This window comes from Lathamus discolor, chromosome Z, assembly GCF_037157495.1.
Source record: "Lathamus discolor isolate bLatDis1 chromosome Z, bLatDis1.hap1, whole genome shotgun sequence".
NCBI classification, from domain to species: domain Eukaryota; kingdom Metazoa; phylum Chordata; class Aves; order Psittaciformes; family Psittacidae; genus Lathamus; species Lathamus discolor.
Window position 1 is genome coordinate 35,707,548 of NC_088909.1, and position 21,556 is coordinate 35,729,103.

Here is a 21,556-nt window from a genome sequence, read left to right on the forward strand (position 1 = left end):
ACCGTACCGTACCGTGCCGCACCGCACCGCACCGCACCGTACCGCGCCGTACCGCGCCGCACCGCACCGCACCGCACCGCTCCCTCAGCGCTTCCCGCCCGCACAGCGCCGCCTGGCGGCCCAGCCAGCGTGGTCTGCGGCAGCCGCGCCCCCCCCGGAGCTGGTCAATGGGGAGGGCGGCGGTGCCGTCCAGCCCCGCCCTGCGCGGCGCGGATTGGCTGTCCCGCCGCAGGCCGAGGCCGTGGCGCCGGCGGCAGCGGGCGGGCGCAGCGCGGGCGGCCGCCATCATGTCGCGGGAGTTCGAGCTGTGCCCCGGGCGGCGAGTCGGCGGCGATCAGCCATGCTTCATCATCGCAGAGATCGGGCAGAACCACCAGGGCGACCTGGACATCGCCAAGCGCATGATCCGCATGGCCAAGGTGCGCAGCGCTGCGTTGCCGCCGCGAGCCGGGAGGGAGGGAGGGAGGGAGGGAGGGAGGGAGGGAGCGGGGCTGCTCCGCCGAGCTCGAGGCTGCCTTCCCCTCCGGGTGCTCAGGCCGAGGTGCGGCGCAGCGGGAGTGCGGTGGCACCGGCGGGGAAGCCGGGGAAGGGCGGGAGGTGTCCTCTGGGGCGGTGGGGTGGGATAGCAGGGAGAGGGAGGGTGTTCTGCCCCACTGCACCGCTCTGTGGGACCCTCCCCGTGCAGTCCTGCGTCCAGCTCGGGGGCAGCAGCACAAAAGGGACGTGGAGCTGTTGGAGAGAGTCCAGAGGAGGCCACGCAGGAGGAGATGCTGCGAGGGCTGGAGCAGCTCTGCCCTGGAGTCAGGCTGAGAGAGCTGGGCTGGGTCAGCCTGAGGAAGAGAAGGCTCCTTAGAGCAGCTTCCAGTGCCTGAGGGTCTACAGGAAATCTGGAGAGGGGCTTTGGACAAGGGACAAGACAAGGGGAATGGCTTTAACCTGACAGAGGGGAGACTGAGATGAGCTCTAGGCAGAAGTTCTTCCCTGTGAGGGTGGTGAGGCACCTTGTTGCTTCTGTGGCTGCCCTATCCCTGGCAGTGCTCAAGGCCAGGCTGGACAGGGCTTGGAGCAGCCTGGTCTAGTGGAAGGTGCCCCTGCCCATGGCAGGGGGTTGGAACTGGGTGAGCTCTAAGGTCTGTGATTCGTGATATACAGGAGGAATTTGTAAAACACAGTAGCTGGCAGGAGGAGGTGGTGGTGGTGAGGAGCAGCAGAGCAGGTGATGGCTTTGTAGCCCTCAGTCTGTATCTTGCAGCCTGTGGACCCTCTCAGGAAGCCCCCTCCTCATTCACCATACATGTACCTCTGTACACGCAGGCAGATTACACAGCCTCTGAGGGGCTACCAGCAGCCTTCCAGCTGTGTCACAAGGTAACTGTGAACGTTGGAAGAATCAAGTAACTGCCCCTAATGAACCTCCAATTTGGTTCAGTTGCATTAGGGTTCTTTTAGGCTGTGTCAGCCTGTAAGACAGCCAGGCTGCTTTGAAATCTGGTATTGTAACCATTAGATATATCTCTGTTAGAAAACAGTGTGTCATCACTGAAGAAGTCAGGGCATGATGAATTCAGACCTGTGACTGGAGTATATGTGCAAAATAATGTGGTCAGTTTAACTGCACCGTTTGTGTTGCTTCAGCCAAATTTCAGGTTCAGGCTCCTTGCTCTGCAGGATCCTGTTGCTTGTTTTCATGTAAAGTTACCGTGTGGCAGCTACGCTTCGAAAACGCCACAGAAGTCTACTTCGAGTAAGGAGCATGCATCAAAAGAGGCAGCTCAGTTTTGTAGTTCTGGTGTGTTTTCTTTCTAGACTGCTACTCTGCTACATGTGGAGACATTTTGAAATAGAAAGACACATGTGTTGGCAGGCTGTCCATCACTCATTTCTGTTCATGCCATTCCTGTGGTTGATGTGATGATGATGTTGAACTTGATGATCTTAAAGGTCTTTTCCAGTCGGGCTGATTCCGTGTGAAAACTCCACTGCACACGAGCCCATCAGCTGCACGGTCCCTGTGCTCAGGCTCGGGGTAAGCACTCAGTGTGTACCCGCTTGTTCTGCAGGAGTGTGGAGCAGACTGTGCCAAGTTCCAGAAGAGCGAACTGGAGCACAAGTTTAACAAGAAAGCTTTAGAAAGGCCCTACACGTCTAAACACTCCTGGGGAAAGACCTACGGGGAGCACAAGCGCCACCTGGAGTTTAGTCACGACCAGTACAGAGAGCTGCAGAAATACGCCGAGGAGGTTGGCATTTTCTTCACAGCTTCTGGCATGGATGAGGTACGTAAGCTGTGCTGGGACGACAAGCAAAGTCCAGCTGTTGTGTCGTGTTGGTTGTTCGGTGTTCTTACATAAAAAGAATATAAAACACGTGGGAATGTTGAATTTCTAAATCAGGAAAACAGAGTAATTGTACCTCTGCAAGGTCACTTGTATCTACTGAGTGATGGCTGAACATCTACTGAGATGACTAAACATCTTGGAAGACCTGGCATGTATGCTCAGGTATTTATGCACAGTAAATCATATTAAGAGAAAAGGCCTCTGTTGAACTTCAGAAACAATCAAAAGCTTTGAGAGTTTAGAACAAGACTGCAACTTGACCGCTGTCCAGTGTTAATTGGTATATTCACTCCAAGCATTTCAAACCCCCTCTGTATTTAAACCAGATTCCTTTCTCAAGTTATTCTCAACATAACCCCAATTATTTCTCTTTTTTTTTTCTTTTCCCTTTCTGCTGTCTACTAGGCCCTAGTTGATATTTCTAAGCATTAGAAATGCTTCTATTCCTTTTTTTTTTTTTTTTTACTTACCTTGTGGGGAGGGTCTCCACTTTGCACTGTTGCTACTGAAGCATTTACTGCTTTTTTGTCAGTGGGCCACTGAACAGTCATTCACCAGCTGGTGGACTCCATGGAGCTCATCTGTTGCTTTTCACCCTTAGGGTATGAACACTTTAATTCTTATACATTGCCTGTCTCAAAATTATGTTAGTTACATTGTTTCGCAACTAGTTTTACATCATACTGCAACAAATGCAGTGCATAATTGAAATGTGTAAACTGGAAGGATCAGGAGCAGTTAAACTGCAGTACAGATCAGAGGTTACAGACTGGTTTACTTTTCTTTGTGGCCTAGAAAATACAGAGAACCAAACAAAGAAAGAAGTAAGCTAGCCACTCTTGCATCAGGTAGGCACAGCAATATGCCTGTCTTTCTGCAAGTAGCCTTATCCAGGGTAGGAGTAGGATTTATTTAATGTTTTAAGGTGATTTGTTCAGTGCCTCTTTCTCCTCCCTGATGTATCAGCTTAAGCTCATTTCTCATAACTGACAAAAGTTCATTCTTTCCTTGTATCTCTTCCCTGTGTATTTGAACACCATGGTCACATTTCTTCTTTTTGTTTTGTTTTATCTGGACTAAGCAACTTAAATTCTTTCAGCCTTTTTATGCTGTCTTTTGTAGTCCTCTGGACATTCTCACTGCTTCTATCAACTTACTGTCTGTTGACCAAAATCCATGAATTGCTGTGCCCCAGCTCAGATGATAGGAGCACCAAACACCATAAAAAAATTACTTCAGAGGTCTGACAGACAAAATGATATTTTGCATGAATTGCCATAGCCTGACGCCATGGGCTGAAAAACAGATCTGTGAAAAGAGGGTGTTGCAATGCTCCTTTTGTTGTACTGTTCATGTCCAGAGGACCTACTGAACAAGACATACTCTTTTAAGAAACGAGTAGTTAAGTCCAAGAGTCTTGGAGTATCTGGAACCTTAAAGACCCAAATGCCTTTAGCAGGGGGAATCTCACAGTCTTGATGTTAAAACCTCCAGCTTATAAAGGCTGTCTTGCAGTGCACAACACCTTTCATGTGCAGCAGCTAAGATCACTTTCTACTTCTGGGATCCCTCTTTTTTTCACAATATTGTGCTTCTTTGTGTGTGGCCTCATCAGCTAATTAACAGTACTGATACATGTTTGTATCTTCTTTTTTCTCTGGTGGCATTTCTGTTAGATATGAGCTTGGAACTCATGTCAGACATTGCATAAATGGATGTAATGAGTTCCTGAGAATACCTTGACTTCTGTAAATTAAACATGATCTCTGGAACTCCAGCTATGTTGAAAAGGTTAAATTGTGTGTTTAACTATATGAGGAAATCGGTGAAGTGGTGTGTGAAGTAAATACAGAGTAAACACCTTTATCTACCTTGTTCTGGTGTGTACTGAAGACAGAACAGGATACTGTGGAACCACTCCCTTTAATGTCCCTGTTGTTTAAGATTACTTCCTGATCCTTGAATCTTCTGCAGAAAAGCAGCCAATTTTCAAGAGATATTTACCTAATGAAGTGACTTTAGATAAGGGGGTCTCTGAATTTGTGCAGACTTTGTCAGATATCTGTGGTTTTTTTAATAGAGTGAATTCATTGTCTTCATGCACAATGCATCTTAGTGAATAAACTATTGAAGAGGTGTTATGCATCCTGGCTGCAAAAAGTTGAATCTGCATCATTATGATGATGAAAAACTGGACTGAAGAAGCCTTATTCTCTTCTGGACATTGCCACTCTTTCTCTGGCACAAAGTAGATTTGGCTGCCACAGTGAATGAGCTGAGGAAATTAAAAATGCTTGTGGGTGGTTGAAGGGGGACAAAGATAACTATTTCATTGTTTCCTCTGGATGTGGTTAGAGGATTTTTGTATCTTGCCTGTGATAGGCTTGGGATTTTCTTCCTTAAAAGTACCACACAGCTTGGTGTCATCAGTAGACTTGCTGAGAGTGCACTCAATCCCACTGTCCATGTCACCGACAAAGATGCTGAACAAGAACAGTCCCAACACCGATCAATGAGGGACACCACTTACCACGCTTCACACAAGTCCAGGTAGATGATGACAGCTGCTCTACCCCTGTCCATCAGTTCTGTAGCCCCATCATAGAAGCCACCAAATTGGTCAGGCAGGATTTCCCCTTAGTGAAGCCATGCTGGCTGTCACCAAGCACCTTGTTGATTTTCATGTGCCTTAGCATGCCTTCCAGGAGAATGTGCTCCAAGATTTTGCCAGGCACAGAGGTGAGACTGACTGGTCTGTAGTTCCCTGGGTCATCCATTTTCCCCTTCTTGAAAATGGGGGTTATATTTCCCTTTTTCCAGTCGTCAGGAACTTCACCTGACTGCCATGATTTTTCAAATATGTTGGCCAGTGGCTTAGCAACTTCATTCGCCAGCTCCTTCAGGACCCACGGATGGATTTCATCAGGTCCCATGGACTTGTGCATGTTCAGGTTCTTAAGATGGTCTCGAACCAGATCCTCTCCTACAGTGGGCCTAAGATCTTCATTCTCACAGACCCTGCATCTGTCTTGCAAGACCTGGGTGATGTGGTCAGAACATTTGCCAGTGAAGACTGAGGTATTAAGAAGTCATTAATAGCCTCAGCCTTCTCCATATTCAGGGTAGCCAGTTCTCCTGATAGCTTCCAGAGAGGGTTAGTGTTGCCCTAGTCTGTCTTTTATTTGCTGCATACCTATAGAATCCCTTCCTGTTATCTTTCACATTCCTTGCCAAATTTAATTCTAACTGGGCTTTAGCTTTCCTAACCTGGTCCCTTGTGTCCCGGACCACATCCCTGTATTCTTTCCAGGCCGCCTGTCCTTGCTTCCACGTTTTGTAAGCTTCTTTTTTCCCCTCTAAGTTTTCTCAGCAGCTCTTTATCCATCCATGTTGCTCTTCTGGCCCTCCTGCCACGCTTGTCGGGGCACAACACTCCTGAGCTTGTAGCAGGTGATCCTTGAATATCAACCAACAGTCTTGGGCCCCCCTGCCCTCTAGGGCTTTATCCCATGGAACCTTACTAAGCAGGTTCCTGAAGAGGCCAAAGTCTGCTCTTTTGAAGTCCAGGGCAGTGAGCTTGCTGCATGCTCTGACCAATTTGGTGGCCTTCTATGATGAGGCTACGGAACTGATGTACAGGGGTAAAGCAGTTGATGTCATCTACTTGGATTTGTGCAAAGCATTCAACACTGTCCCACGCAGCATCCTTGTCTCTAAATTGGAGAGACATTAATTTGATAGGTGGACCTCTTGGTGGATAAAGAACTGGCTGGATGGCTGCACGCAAAGAGTTGTGGTCAATGGCTCAATGTCTGGCTGGAGACCAGTAATTAGTGGTGTCCCTCAGGGATCGGTGTTGGGACCGGTCTTGTTCAACACCTTCGCTGGTGACATGGACAGTGGGATTGAGTGCACCCTCAGCAAGTTTGCCGATGACACCAAGCTGTGTGGTTCGGTTGATACGCTGAAGGGAAGGGATGCCATCCAGAGGGACCTTGACACACTTGTAAGGTGGGCTGATACCAACCTTATGAAGTTTAACCATGCCAAGTGCAAGGTCCTACACCTGGGTCGGAGCAATCCCAGTCGCAGCTACAGGTTGGGCAAAGAAGAGATTCAGAGGAGCCCTGCGGAGAAGGACTTGGGGGTGTTGGTTGATGAGAAAATGAACATGAGCTGGCTTCAGTGTGCACTTGCAGCCCAGAAAGCCAACCGTATCCTGGGCTGCATCAAAAGGAGCGTGACCAGCAGGGCAAAGGAGGTGATCCTGCCCCTCTACTCTGCTCTTGTGAGACCTCACTTGGAGTGTTGTGTACAGTTCTGGTGTCCTCAACACAAAAAGGACATGGAACAGTTGGAACAAGTCCAGAAGAGGGCCACGAGGATGCTCAGGGGACTGGAGCACCTCCCATATGAAGGCAGGCTGAGAAAGTCAGGGCTGTTCAGCCTGGAGAAAAGAAGGCTGCATGGAGACCTCATAGCAGTCTTCCAGTATCTGAAGGGGGCCTATAAGGATGCTGGGGATGGACTCTTCATTAGGGACTGTAGTAACAGGACAAGGGGTAACAGGTTCAAACTTAAACAGGGGAAGTTTTGATCGGATATGAGGAGGAAGTTCTTTACTGTGAGGGTGGTGAGGCACTGGAACAGGTTGCTCAGAGAAGTTGTGAATGCTCTATGCCTGGCAGTGTTCAGAGACAGATTGGATGGAATCTTTGGTGACATGGTTTAATGGGAGGTATCCCTGCCCGTGGTAGGGGGGTTGGAACTAGATGATCTTAAGGTCCTTTCAAACCCTAACTATTCTGATTGGATGGAATCTTTGGTGACATGGTTTAATGGGAGGTATCCCTGCCCGTGGCAGGGGGGTTGGAACTAGATGATCTTAAGGTCCTTTCAAACCCTAACTATTCTGTGATTCTATGATTCTTCTTACTGGCCTGAGCATCTCAAACTTGACCATCTCATGATTGCTACAACCAATGCTGCCCTGGAGCATCACATTTCCAACCAGCCATTCCCTGTTGGTGAACACGAGGTCAAGCATGGCACCCCTCCTTGTCAGCTCCTCTATTACTTGCACAAGGAAGTTGTCTTCCACACAATTGAGGAACCTCCTGGATTGCTTGTGCCAGGCCGTACTGTCCCTCCAGCAGTCATCAGGATGGTTGAAGTCCCCCACGAGGACAGGGGCCTGCAAGTGTGAGGCTGCTCCTATCTGCTTATAGAGCGTGTCATCCACAGAGTCCTCTTGAACAGGCGGCCTGTAACAGATCCCCACAGTAATGTCTCCCATCAGTGTTCTCGCCCTGACCCTGACCCACAAACTCTCTGTTGACTGATCACCTGTCCCCAGGCAGAGTTCCATACTCTCCAGCCTATCCCTAACATAAACACCAACTCCCTCCCCTTCCCCGTCTGCCTGGCCTGTCTTTTCTAAAGAGCCTTCCATTCCAACACTCCAATCATGGCATCCATCCCACCATGTTTATGTGGTGCTAATGATATCATATCCCTGTAGGGGTGCACACATCTCTAATTCCTCTTCTTTATTCCCCATACCACAGGCATTTGTATGGAGGCATCTGAGCCAACCTCCAAATGAACCCAGCTCATTGGCTGGAGCAGTTGAAATACCTTAGCATCACTTTGAGTGTTTATTACAGGTGCTGGCAACTGACTGGAAGTGTTGGGATGGAATGATGCTCCCCTTCCTCAACACATCTAGTTTACAGCTTTCTTGACCAGCCTGGCAAATCTCCTGCCAAAACAGCTTTTCGCCTTCTATCAGACCAGCTTCTCCAGCCTTCAGTATACCTGGCCTCCCAAGCTGAGCCCTATGTTCTAAATACCCAAACCCCTGACTACAGCACCACCCTTCTAACCATTTATTAACCTGGCCAATCCTTGTAGCCTTTATAGAGGCCTCCTCTGTGACCTGGAGAACTGATGAAAAGACTATCTGAGTTCCAGAGCCCCTAACCACCTCTCCCAGGGCTCTGTAGTCCTTCTCCATGTTCTCCAGGCTCCTGCTATCTATATCCCTAGCACTCACACAGATCACTAGAAGTGGGTAATAGTCAGTGGGACTTACTAGTGCAGGCAGCCTCTCTGCAACATCCCTGATCTGTGCCCCTGGTAGGCAACACACCTCCCTTTAGACTGGGTCAGGCTGACAGATGGGTGCTTCTGTGCCTTTCATAGTGGAGTCCCTTAACCACTATGACCTGCTGCTTCTTCCTGGCAGCACCAGTAGCAATCTTTATCAGTGCATCAGCCGGTTGTTAATGTTGCGAATGTGTTTCCTCATTAGCCTCCTGCAGAACTGCGAAGTGGTTCTGGGTGGGGACAACAGATTTAGGAGGAAGCCCCTTGCTGTTAATTGTCCTCTTCCTCCTTTTTTTTTTTTCTTCTTTTTTTTTTTTTTTTTTTTGTCACTAATTCCCATCTCCCCAGGTTAATGCCCTCCTTCTTTCCTCCATGAGTTAAAATGGACGCTCGAGGCCCTTGCACAGTCTGGGCCTGGAGCAAGCACTCCTCTTCCCTCCCAGCTTCCCTGACACCTTGCAGCCTATTGACAGCGTCCCGCAGCTCAGCCCCTGCTGCAGGAGGACCTCCCCCGGGGCGCACCGAGCGCAGCCCTGCCCATTGCGCACCCTGCCCTCACCAGCCCAGCGCAGGCACCCTCTGCCCCCCGAGCTCCGCACTGCAGCCTCCCCTCCCACCCGCTCTGCCCGGGGCCGACGCCGCCACCGCCGGGGCAGCCGGAGCAGAGCCCCCGGGCCCGGCCCTGACGGGAGCGCTCCCCCCGCTCTCGCCCCGCCCACGCTGGGCCGGGTTTCCCCGCTCGGGGCGGGGCCGTCCCTCCTGGCCCCGCCCCCTGCGAGTCCCTGCTGGCCTGAGCGGAGCTGCGGCTCCTGGGCGAGGCTTGGCGGGGCCGGAGGCTCCCTCGGGGGCTCCCGGCGCTCAGACCCGAGGCTCCTGGACGCGGGGCTCCCCTCTGGGTCATTTTGGATTTCCCTTTTTGGGGCGCTGTTTTCCAGGTGCTCATTCAATATACTGACGCGGCTTTTCAGAGTGACAGATCTGATCAGGAAAACTGTTTGCAGTGTTGTAATTCTGTCCTGCAGGAAGTATGTGGCAAGAAAACTGCTTGTGTGACTGCAGTGTGTTTTTTATGCAGCAGGGAAGGTCCCGTCTGCAGGTAGTTGCTGTCTCTGGTAGTACCAAAAAGAAAATGCTGTGGCCCACAAGCTCATTTTGAAGCTAGAGGAGCAGTGGAGCTCACCTGAACTAGGCAGCTGTACCTACCGCTTGGCAGGCTATGGCTGGGAGACCAGAGAGCCTGGCTGGAGACAGGGATCCCAGTCAAAAACCTGTGTGACATCTGCTTTTGGAGTAGAGGTTTGGAAGAAAGCACTTGGGTTCACCTGGAGGGAAATGAGAAACTAATCTGCTTGGAATAGTAAGTATTATTTCAGGAGCTACATGGGATATATATGTGTGTGTTTGGGTGTGTGTGTATATATATAGCTATACGCACACATACGTGAGTTTGTGTGTGTGTGTATACATACATATATATTTATGACCTACTAAATTTGGTCACCTAAATTTGGTCAAAACTAAATTTGGTTTTGCTGCTTTGAAGGGTTGTTTGTATCCCAGCATGGTAGTTCTTCAACTTTGATCCAACTGAAGTGGTGAGTTGAAATTCAGTGATGTCTCTTTCCTTGCAGATGGCTGTGGAATTTTTACATGAACTGGATGTTCCATTTTTCAAAGTAGGATCAGGAGATACAAACAATTTTCCCTATCTGGAGAAGACTGCAAAGAAAGGTATGCATTTTCTTTTGAGCTGCCCCAGTGTGTCCCAGTAGGTCAGTTATTAGATATTTCCTCCAGTTGATTCTGGGAAAAAAGTCTAAAAATACCTTTAGAGGAAAATCCCCCTCATACTTGGGGAGGCAGGGGAGGGGGAGAGGTTCGCCCAGCTTTTTTTTCTAGTTTAACTGAATTAGTTTACTTAAAAATTTAATTTAATCTTATGTAGCTTTCTGACAGACCTAGGACAAAACATGTATGTATTTTCTAATGGGTAGGTCGCCCAATGGTGATTTCCAGCGGGATGCAGTCAATGAACACAATGCACCAGGTTTATGAGATTGTGAAGCCCCTCAATCCAAACTTCTGCTTCCTGCAGTGCACCAGTGCATACCCGCTTCAGCCAGAGGATGTCAACCTCCGTGTTATATCGGTCAGTGAGTAACCCAGAGTGTGCCCTGTGCAGGGGACCACTTTTACTGAGATCCGGATCTTAGGCATGCTGGAATTTGCCTCATAGAAGTTAGAAAGATGTGTCATTTTCCTGTAATTCATGCAAGTGCTGAAGTAAAGATACCCACTGAATCCTTTTTTAGCAGAACTCAGCTTTGAGGAACATTATAAAGGGTATTACCTGGATTATTCACAAGTAAACAGGAAAATATGACATATGGTTATGTTGTATGACAGGTCAACCACTGGTAGTGCAAAGAAAAATTATGTACGCTGTTACCATTAAGAGGGTGCATGAAATTGAGAACATAATTTTAAACAGGGGGCTAGAACAGAAAACTGTGTTAAAAATGCTTCATGTGAGTATCAGAGTAATGAAAATGGATTAGGCCCATGTATAGTTTCCTTGGCTGAAAATATTTCTTGGATATGCCCAATAAAAATGCAAGGAAATTTTCCAAAATTGGCCATTATTCAAGCACTTGGCTATCTTTCTGCACATATAGTCTGTTATTTTTCAGTAGAATTTTTAGTGGCTGCATTTAGTTGACTTTGTGATTGAGTGACTGTCCCTTATGCATGGGTGAAAGGTTTGCTTCAGATTTTAAATATGTGGTTGAAGGAGTCTGCTTTGGCTACAGGTGAAGTTTAACCAGTCCACTGAGTTTGTGGATGAAAATAGAGCACTACTCTGTCAGTGTAACTAACAGTGATGTAAGTTACCTTTAGAGCCTTTCAGGACCTTGAGGAGTACAACTGAATTAAAAGGAAAAGCATAAGTGAAGTTGTAGAATAAAACACACCATCTTTTCCTTGTCAGCACTGGATTCATAGTGAAATTCTTAGAACATGATGGTCAGTAATGCAGTGTGACATGTTGAATGCAAGAAAGATCAATTTGCAGCATAACCAACTGCTTGTTTTGTGGCACAGTAATTTCCCATGGTTTTTATTGCAGTTATCACTGTTAAATTTGCTTTGTTTTTGAAATTGCTACCTTGGTAATTCAGATCAACTCTGTCACAATTCAAGGCCTATCAGTCAGCTTTTCCTGATATCCCCATTGGCTACTCGGGGCATGAAACTGGCATCGCCATTTCAGTGGCAGCGGTTGCTTTGGGAGCTAAAGTGGTGGAACGCCATGTGACTCTGGACAAAACATGGAAAGGAAGTGACCACCAGGCATCCCTGGAGCCAAACGAACTGGCAGAGCTGGTGAAAGCCATCCGTACTGTGGAAAAAGCAATGGGATCTCCAGTCAAACAGCTACTGCCGTGTGAAATGGCTTGCAATGAAAAGGTAAGTTTTGATTTGTTTCATGTATAGCTGGAACTTACTTAGACCTATGGTTAATAAGTCTGTATTCAGAAAAGCAGCTTGCTAATTGTTTATTGCAGCGGTGTTTCTGCCTCTGCAATCAGAAATCTCTACTCTGCAGCAGCAGCTTGCACAGTGCTTACGTTGAACCACTGAAGGTGGTGCAGACCTGTAATTTTCTAATGAGAGTGTTTCTGGCAGTCATGAACTATTTTAATCAAAGCATAATGTGGTCAGTTTTCGTTGTAATGGAGTTCTGTGTCCATCATCCAGTGGTTAACTTAGTTGGGTAGAATCATGGAGTCATTTAGGCTGGAAGAGACGTTTTGAGATCATTGAGTCCAACCATTGCCCCAGGACGGCCAAGACCACCACTAAACCACATCACCTCTACATCTTCTAAATACCTCAGGGACGGTGGTTCCACTGCTGCCCTGGGCAGCCTGTTCCAAAGCCTGATCACCCTTTCAGGGAGCAAATTGTTCCTAACATCCAGTCTAAACCTCCCCTGGCTCAGCTTGAGGCCATTTTCTCTTGTATCACTTCTTCCTTGGGAGAAGAGACCAGCCCCCTCCTGGCTCCATCCTCCTTTCAGGCTGTTGTAGAGAGCAATAAAGTGCCCCCTGAGCCTTCTCCAGACTAAACCCCCCCAGTTCCCTCAGCTGTTCCTCATTAGACTTGTGCTGCAGGCCCTTCACCAGCTCTATTGCCCTTCTCCGGACCTGCTCCAGCACCTCAATGTCTCTCTTGTAGTGAGGGGCCCAGAACTGAACACAGGATTTGATGTGCAGCCTCACCAGTGCCCAGTACAAAGTACTTGGTAATAGTAATAGGAATATTGAGTCTCTTTGACTGTATATGAGCTGCTGTTACACTCAGCTAGAATACTAGTTAGTCTAATGAGATTCCCTCCACTCTGATTCTGAAAAATTCCAGTGATCCATTATCTGATTTCAGAAAGAGAGCCTAGTTACAGTGAGGTTACCACTCAGCCTTCATTTGGGATAGGAGTTAATGAGGAGGGCAGTTCTATACAACCTCTTCCCAAGTAACTGCAGAATATTCCTTAGCCTTTTTTGCCATACTAAGCCTAGGAATGTGCTTGACTTATTTTTTAATTTTCTGTTTTCCTCCCCTGTAGCTGGGAAAATCCGTTGTGGCGAAAGTAGCAATTCCTGAAGGTGCAGTACTGACACTTGACATGCTGACAGTGAAGGTGGGAGAGCCCAAAGGATTTCCTCCAGAAGCGATCTTTGATCTGGTGGGCCAAAAGGTTAAAATAAATATCGAAGAAGATGAAACCATCACTGAGCAAGCACTGGAAAATCATGTCAAAAAAGTAAAGTGCTAAATCAGAGCACTCTATTCTGTATTTCATCATATATATTTAAGTATAGCAGCATGGTAGATTAGAAGGAAAGAGTGTAATTATGAGGATCCAAGCAGGTTAGAATTTTCAGGTTCTCAAGTTTCTGAAGCAAGTGGAGATAAATTATGAAGGGCAATTTTATTAGAAATTGTATAGCATTACATCTAGAAAATACTGTGTTCCTCCTTTCTCCATTCCTCTTAACCTAGGTTAATTTGGAGGTTTGCCACATGTAAGACCACAGTCTGCTACTGTCTAGCTTCCTTTTCTGGTAAGAACGCAGTAAATCATGGTAATTTTGTCTGCAGTTTAAGTTGTTCTAACTCTGTACCTTTTGGTGTTCCTCTCTTTTTCTTCCTCGCCCTGTGATAACAGCATGCTAGTTGGAGTTGAATGGAGATAGATGAAAGTTTACATATGCTGAGACAGTGCAGCCTGATGGATTTTTCTTAAGCCTTAAGATAAAAAAGTCTTGAGATAAAGCAGTGAGTTGCAGGAATATGCACACTGGGGACAATGAGGTCCTTGAGAAAGCTGTGTTCTTAGGAGACAGTACCCAGAAAGGAGGCAAATAGGATATGTAGAAAGGTCCCACTTAAGGGGCAAGGAAAGAGCCTTTTTGTACTTTTCATGAACTGAAAGGCATGAGGGCACGCAGACAGTTTAAGGGGGGAAGAGTAGATCCAAGATGGATCAGTGGAAATAAACTTGCTGTACACTTCAGAAACATGTCAGAAGCGTTTGTTGAACTGAGTAAAGCCTGGAATCTTAAATCAATTTGGATACCTCTGGGGATACTATGTTGGGGCAGCTTCTCTGGTAGGAAGCCAAAGGCTGGTGAAGATTCAGCAGCTCCTTCCTGGACTAAGCCAATACATTGCATTGGGTTCTTTCCCCTGACCCTGACTTTGGAGGCAGCTGAAGCTGGATGCTTGACCAGATCACATAACTGAGCTTCAGCTTGTGGTCAGTGCTGCTCTTGTGTTCTCTGTGCCTGCAGCACAGCTGCTTGCTTTTCAAGCATGAAGTGCAATCCTACTTCTGTCAGCTTGCTGCTCTTCCCTTTGTCCAGGAAGGAGCCCTGTGACAGCAGTTGAATCTGTCAGCACGGTTAGTACAGAGATGCTTTGGATAATTCATCTCCATTTTTCTTTAGTGGAATCATTTACCTAGTGATGGTTATTTGGAACTTGCTACCTCTTGGTCATGAGTTGATGAAGTGTCTTGAGTTCGGTGGTGGTGTTTCTGTGCCTGTGACCTGTTGACTTTCAAGTTGTTTACTCTTCTGCAATTCCAGGAAGTTGTGTTTGCATCTTTAAACTGGGAAGCAGAGATCCTTTGAGTCATGTGCTTGACCATATGTGAGCTCTGACTGACGCAGTATGCTTGCCTTACATTAAGAAAACTGCTCTCAATTGTTAAATGATTCTTTTTTGTCTGTTTCAAATTGGAAAAATAAATTTACCTTATAAAACAAGGTACTGTTTCTGCATTTCAGCCTATGGTCAGACCTTGCCTTTGCCAGCTGTGGTTTCAGGGCCTTTAATATTTGAATAGTGTCAGGATTACCTGACCTGCTTCAAGCAGCAGTGGTTCTTCACTCCAGCAGGGCTGGTCCTAGAGCCTGCTGTAAACGTAGACAGAAATGTCCAGGAACTTTAATAATGTATTAGGAAAAAAAATAAACTGCCCCTGTACAGAAACTTGGAGCTGTTTCCTTTTATGTGAGCATACCCTTGTGCAGTTGCAGTTAAAGAGCCTTTGCAGATAGGACACACAAATAAATGAATCACTGACCTAGTGTTTTTATTGCCCCTGTGAGTCCTCCAGGCATCTCATCTTCTCTTGGGCGTGGTACATGATTTCCTCATGCTTTCGCTCTGTGCAGGAAGTGCAGGGCTATTCAGAGGCCCAGTTCAGGGTCTCTGTCACAGGACCAGCTAATGGCTAATGAGCGGGGCTGCAGAAGTTCCTACTTAAGCTTTGTGTGAAGGGACCATTGCAACAGTTGGTGCCAGTCTTTGATTTTTATGAGATGAAATTTAATTATGAGCTAATTCGCTCAGTGCACTTATTGTCCAAATCTGACCTTGTCAACTATAATAATATGCAATATATTGTTATATTATGTATACAGTATGTTACTATGTACGGACTTGAAGCCTGAACTGACCTACCTGCAGATCCTTCCCAGAGCCTCAGGGCTGGGTACATGAGTTCTATGAACCTGCAACGGAAGGTGTTCAGGTGACCCATGCCATCACTGACATTGTACAATGAAAGGATTCTTGCTTCATAATCCAGAAAAACACCAGTGTGATTGGGATCATTTCCTATGGGGAGGGATTCTCTCCCCCTAGTGAAATGCCCAGTATGCAAACTCAAAGTTCGTAAAGCACAAAGATGCTCTGTTCCAGCCCTATTGGCAGGTTTTGGAGTCTCCTTTCCTGTCAGTGGAAGGGTAAGCTGCACCAGCCCACCATCCCGCTCCAGTGTGGAGCAGATCCACTTACCAGTAATGGCTCCCAGAGAGGAAGGCATCCCTGCTTAGCACTTGCCATAACTTACTGAACTTCTGGGGACCACAAGGGTAAGAACAACTCCTCCAGTTACAGCTTACTACAAGTTACTCATCAGACAGTTACAGCATCAGGTGAAGACTGTCATGCTCCTAGCTGCACAAAGCCAGGAGAAAAAGAAACCTCTCATGAAACTGAAGAAGTTTGAAATAACAGTCACAGAGGACAGGTGAAAAAGCTACAGGATTTTGAAGAGGAGATTTTTCTTTGAAGACACTGTCCTACAACTTTAATATTGAATTGCTACATGTCTCACAAAGGTTTTCTTTTCCTATATCTCAATAGTTTCCTGTGATGTCATACACCTCCTGTTTTCATGTTATAGAAATAACCCCAACACTCCCTTTGAAAACATGATCTGGCATCCTTAAACAATCCACTCTTTCTGTCAAGCCTGATGGAACCAGCGTCGGGTACTTAAAGGACATAGGTTTAATAAGCACATCTATTTTTCCTTAAGTGAAAAACACAGGACAAGACAGAGAGGATCCCCGCCAGAACCCACACACCGCAGAGCAAGTACAGCTCCACGACTAGGTGAAGACCGTAACAGGCAAGTCTCGCTGTGTTCAGTCCGCCGATTAGCTCGTTAGGCTGCACATTAGCTCCTCCTGCTGGCAGAGCAGGGGCTATGCCAGACAAGAACCTAGCGGTTGTGGTTGAGGCAGGGTCCCCCAGGACACTGCACCATGGAAATGAGATTAACCCATTGGCTAGGACCCTTTGGGGGATGTCGTGGTTTAAACCCAATCAGCTGTAAATCATGCAGTCGCTCTCTCCCCACCTTTTCTTCCCCCTGCTCCTGGAGGGATGGGGAGGAGAATCAAAAGAATGCAACTCCCGCGGGTTGAGATAAGAACAGCCCAGTAACTAAGGTATAACACAAACCACTGCTGCTACCACCAATAATCATAATGGTAAGGGAAATAACAAGGGAAGAGAATACAACACCTCAGCACGCACTGACCGATAACTCACCCCACCCTGCCCGACCGAGCACGGACTGATACCTCGTCCAACCCTGCAGTCCCTAGCCCTTCCGGGTAACTCCCCGTTACATCCTGGGCATGACGTCTGTGGTATGGAATACCTCTTTGGCTAGTTTGGGTCAGGTGTCCTGTCTCTGCTTCCTCCCGGCCTCCCCTCTGCCCTGGCAGAGCATGCGACTCGCAAAGTCCTTGGTCAGACCAAACATTTGAGTAAAAACATCAATGTTACCAGCACTGTTCCCAGGGCGAAAGTCAAAAACACAGCACTGCGCCAGCTACTAAGAAGGAGAAAAATGACTGCTGCTGTTGAACCCAGGACAGGGGAAATCCCAACAGTGGAAAAATAAAACCACTATGTTTTAAAAGCAATCTAAAGAATAAAATCCCAGCCTCCCCCACACACAATCTCTCCATATCCAGGAAGAGCTGTTTCCTATGTGGAGATATGTTGCTAGCACACACAGCAGAATGCCAAGGCCGCTCACAGCAATGGAAACTTCAAAGTCTGCTACAGTGCAAGGATGTGAAAATGTACCACTGGCTTTCCCATGAAGAATGGGATCCTTTGGCTTCTGTCAGGGCATAAGCATGTGGCCACACACCCTTCCCAAAAAGGGTGAATGTCATTAGCAAAGAGAAACTGACATTTCCCTGTAGGCAAAACGAAAAGCACTGCCCCCTCCACTAAAATCATGGCTATTGCTCAGGGTGATTAGGATCTTTCTGTTAAAGAAATGAGACAATTTAGGCTTCCTCCTGCTGTTTCCAAGAGGGTTGCTCTTCCTCAGACCTTCATATTACACTGCAAAAGGAAGACCTGATACAGGTCTTCAAGACTGAAAGACTCATGTGACTATCTTCCATGTATGTTTAAAATCATTATGAATTTCGTACAGACCTGAAATCAATGCTATAGCAGGAACACCTGACAGCTCAAAAATCAGGAAACAAGCTGGTTCCCCGAAATACCAACAGAAACAACATTAAAAAGCACTGAGAAAGATGCTACTTACATACAGAAGGATCTACAGAGAAGGTGACTAGAGCAGTTTACTTTGAGAATAAGAGGTAGAAAGAGACCATACAATACCACCTCCAGCAACTGAATAGGATCAGTGTGCTGCTGTATTTGTCTGGTCTGACGTGAGACGGCCTCTAGGGCTGCAAGCTTCTCTCAACAGGCCTCCAGCTGCTGGTCATGTGCTTCCAGGGCTTGTTGAGACTTCCCATCAATGAAGTTTTGTACCAGACTCCCTTCTTCCCAAAGAAGTAACTGGAGCTCAGTTACTGACAGCTGTCTTTTGCTCAAAGGGCATGTGCCTATAGCTGAAGCAGAAAAGCATCCCCCCACACTCAACAGACTATAAGCATTTCAGGCATTTATCTCCCAGGCTTTCAATGTTATGTTTTGGTTGGATTTTACTGATTTGAAAGACCTCTTGAGAAACAGGGGCTTGCCCTTTAAGGGAGCAAAGCCAGTTCTACCTGGTGATGTCCTGGATGGAAAAGCTTGAGGGCAGGTTCCAAGATGCTTAGTTATGCAGGAAACGCTGTTTTCAGCCAGAATGTAACAGGGTCAGGTACCAACTGCTGAAAGCAGCAGACCGGGTCCTTCAGTAGTAACAACTTGCCGCCTTTTAAAGCAAGCTATTGACAGGGAGGGGCTAGGAAAACTTCCAGAACAAAGTAACATCAAGCCCTAATGTCCCAGACTTCTGCGGAGTTCCCACCAGTTCTGCCTGATTTTCTGTAACAGAGATCCTTAGAGATCCCCCTTCAAGCAAAAGCCGTTTCATGATCTATAAATGAGGTGGAGCTTAGCATGTGTTCCCATTCTTAAGACAGAATAAACAGAGCTGTTGTGTTTACTCAAATCTGAAGTCAGACTATTCACTAATGCAGTTCAGTGCAATGCCGCTTACATCACAGGAGCTGTAATAACATCCGGAGCTGGGGCTATTCACTATTCATCCACAAAAAAAATTCCAACATTGTTCTTCCAGAGGTGTTTGGCAGATCAGGCTGGGAGAGCCAGGCTTCTGGAGACTCTTTTCTCTCCTTTTGATAGCAATATGTGGTGATGAATACAGGGAATACACTCTTTTCCTGAGAAGCAGTAGCTCTCCGGGTCTTTGAATAGCTATAGAGAAAGCAAAATGTCTCTCCTTGGAAAATGACCAGTGGAAAAGCAAACCACACTTTACCTTCAGATCACCCTGCTCTATGCTCTTTCTGTTACCAGCTTCTTGCTCTGTTCTGTCTTCTGGATCCTTCAAGCAAAATGCCATGAGCTCCTGCACAGCAACAAAATGAAATAAAACAGTTTCGTGACAACACCTGCAAAAAACAGACGTCAGTATCCAGCTGGTTTTCCATACAGAGAAGTATGTCACTGGAACGCTCAGTTTCTGAGGGTTGTTAAGGCCAGTAGTGATGAACAGGAGGATTTTCACACTTCACCTGCTCTTGGTGGTTAAACTGGTAACATTCGGAAAGCTGTGCAGATTAGTACCACCTTCATAAGGAATAGGGAACCCTATGGTGAAAACAACATTTTCATCCTTCAGTCTATGGCACCGTGCACTTCAAGACTACATGCTCATGGACTGAGCAGCTGAAGGGCAGCTAACCAAGAAGTTTTATTCAGAAGGCTCTGCCTAGAGTCAAAACCCAGTCACTGTTCAGGATGCTTCCCACTGTACAAGAGACCAGTCAGAAAAACCCCACTGTCACCACAGTGATGCTGTAGTCTGCCTGCAACAACAAACACCGACAGCTTGGCTGGCAACCACGTTATCTGTGGTACTTGTGGTGTGCACTGGGATGCACTGAGCAGCACAGCAGAGTTAATGTTCTTCTGTCCTAGCCCCACAGCTTCTCACCCACAGCCCTCTGAAAAGGCTTGTCCTCTGTCCAGCAGCTTGAAGAGTCTTGGTGCACTTAGGGACACATTTTTGTCATTAGTATCACCAAAAACACAGGCAATGCTGCCCCATGCTCTTTGTGCATTAATGTTACAACAGAGCCTCTCAGTAAATACGAGATAAGCCAGCTCCAGAGCTGTAGCTGTTGCCAGTGTCCTGTTCTGCATCTGGGACCCAGTCCAGAGCATCTGCATGCACAGGTACCAGTGTACTGCAGCAAAGACTGACAAAGACCACAAAGCAAAACCAAATCTTTCTTCTTTGCTTGTAAAACACATCATGTCAAGCACTCACCCCTCGTGACATTGATCATATGCAAATACTTATGCCAGCCCCAAGCATTTCTGGCTAAGCATTACTTTCCTTGCAGAGGCAAATGAAAGAGCTGCTTCCTACCAGCTGAGACACTGTGTCTGCAGGACTGGCAAGCCACCCATGTCATTCACCCTGAGGAACCAACTCCAGAAACATGCCTTTAGGGATTGCCTGCATGCCCCAGCTCCCTCAAGTGAAAATGCTGTGAAGACAGGGATTTCTAAGAGATGAGACTCCAGACAGGCTCACAGGACACGTACCAAGTGCACAGCATGCTGACCCCATGTCCTGCATTCAGGAGCACAGAGGGTGTCCTTCCGGTTGATTTCATACACTCTTGGATCCAGGCAAGAGCAGGCTGATGGACCTTGCACAATGGTTCTCATCTCCTTAAGCACCCACAGCTAGCATTTGCCGAAAGCACTAGGGAAGATTGTCACATGCTGCCTGGTTGGTGTCACATCGCCGGGGTGACACAAGAGTAACTGCTCACAGCAAACACAATCATTGGTTGAAATACCACCTCTTGGGCTACTTTTGGTAGTTTGTGCTGAAATCTCTGCAGCACTATGACAGTAGATGTCAGCAGATCTCTTAGAGACAGCATCAGAGGGGACCCAAGTTTCTAAACCCTGCTCACTTCTGATTTTGGTCAGCAGCAGCATCTGCTCCCCTGTGTTCTACAGCCCCCCAGGCAGTCAGCATTAACCTTTTGCAGAGGGATCATGCAGGGAAGCCCTACTTTATTCTGAGTCAAGCAAACTTTCAGGAATCTTTTGTATATGTCCGTATATTTGCAGTAATCTAGTTTTACATAGATTAGAAAAACGTCTTACTAGTGCTACATCAGTTCAATTTTCATGTTCAAGTTTGATTTTCCTGAAAAACAATATAATTTTGAAGGTCCTAATTGTGCTGGCACTGGAGGTACTTTGTGTTCTAGCTTTTCCATTTAAAAATATGGGAAATCATTCTAGGCTATCAGAAATGTATTGGTGCATAGGTTTCTTACTAATTTTACTGAGTAAAAATGTCTACCTTTCAAACTATGCTTTCTGCAACATCGTGGAAAGATAGCATGTTTTAAAAAAGAGACAGAATTAGGACATTATGAAAACTTTATATTTCTTGTAGTGTTTCTGAGTTGGTTGTGTACTAGCAGACTCCTTCAACACACATATTTTAAAACACTGAAAATCAAAGTATCTCTGACAAATAGGGATGAAGAAAAGCAAAGGCAATCCATTCTTTTTACGCCACAGTCGTTAATACTGATGGGCTGCCCAGTCCTGTGAGATAGACGACCAAGACTGCAGGAACAGTGACTTTCCATTTGTGGGCAATGTACAGAACCAGTTTGTATCGGTTGAATGTCCACAGCTCCATGTGGCCTGATGGGATTCATCCTAGAGCATTGAAGGAACTGGTGGATGTTACAGCAGAACCC

General features: G+C 46.8%; 2 protein-coding genes across 2 annotated transcripts; one reads left to right on the forward strand and one right to left on the reverse strand.

Moving 5' to 3' along the window:
• The first annotated feature begins 238 nt into the window (after nucleotides 1-238).
• Nucleotides 239-14,779, forward strand: NANS (N-acetylneuraminate synthase). The gene is made up of 6 exons (XM_065663270.1): nucleotides 239-419; nucleotides 2,061-2,276; nucleotides 10,079-10,178; nucleotides 10,442-10,596; nucleotides 11,649-11,915; nucleotides 13,075-14,779. The coding sequence occupies exons 1-6, from the start codon at nucleotides 288-290 to the stop codon at nucleotides 13,282-13,284; spliced, it is 1,080 nt and encodes a 359-aa protein (XP_065519342.1). The 5' UTR covers nucleotides 239-287; the 3' UTR covers nucleotides 13,285-14,779.
• On the reverse strand, nucleotides 14,714-20,495 carry TRIM14 (tripartite motif containing 14). The gene is given in 6 exon segments (XM_065663831.1): nucleotides 14,714-14,739; nucleotides 15,480-15,643; nucleotides 15,645-15,973; nucleotides 17,961-18,190; nucleotides 19,068-19,164; nucleotides 20,370-20,495. Coding segments are annotated over 6 exon segments (972 nt in total).
• Nucleotides 20,496-21,556: the final 1,061 nt, after the last annotated feature.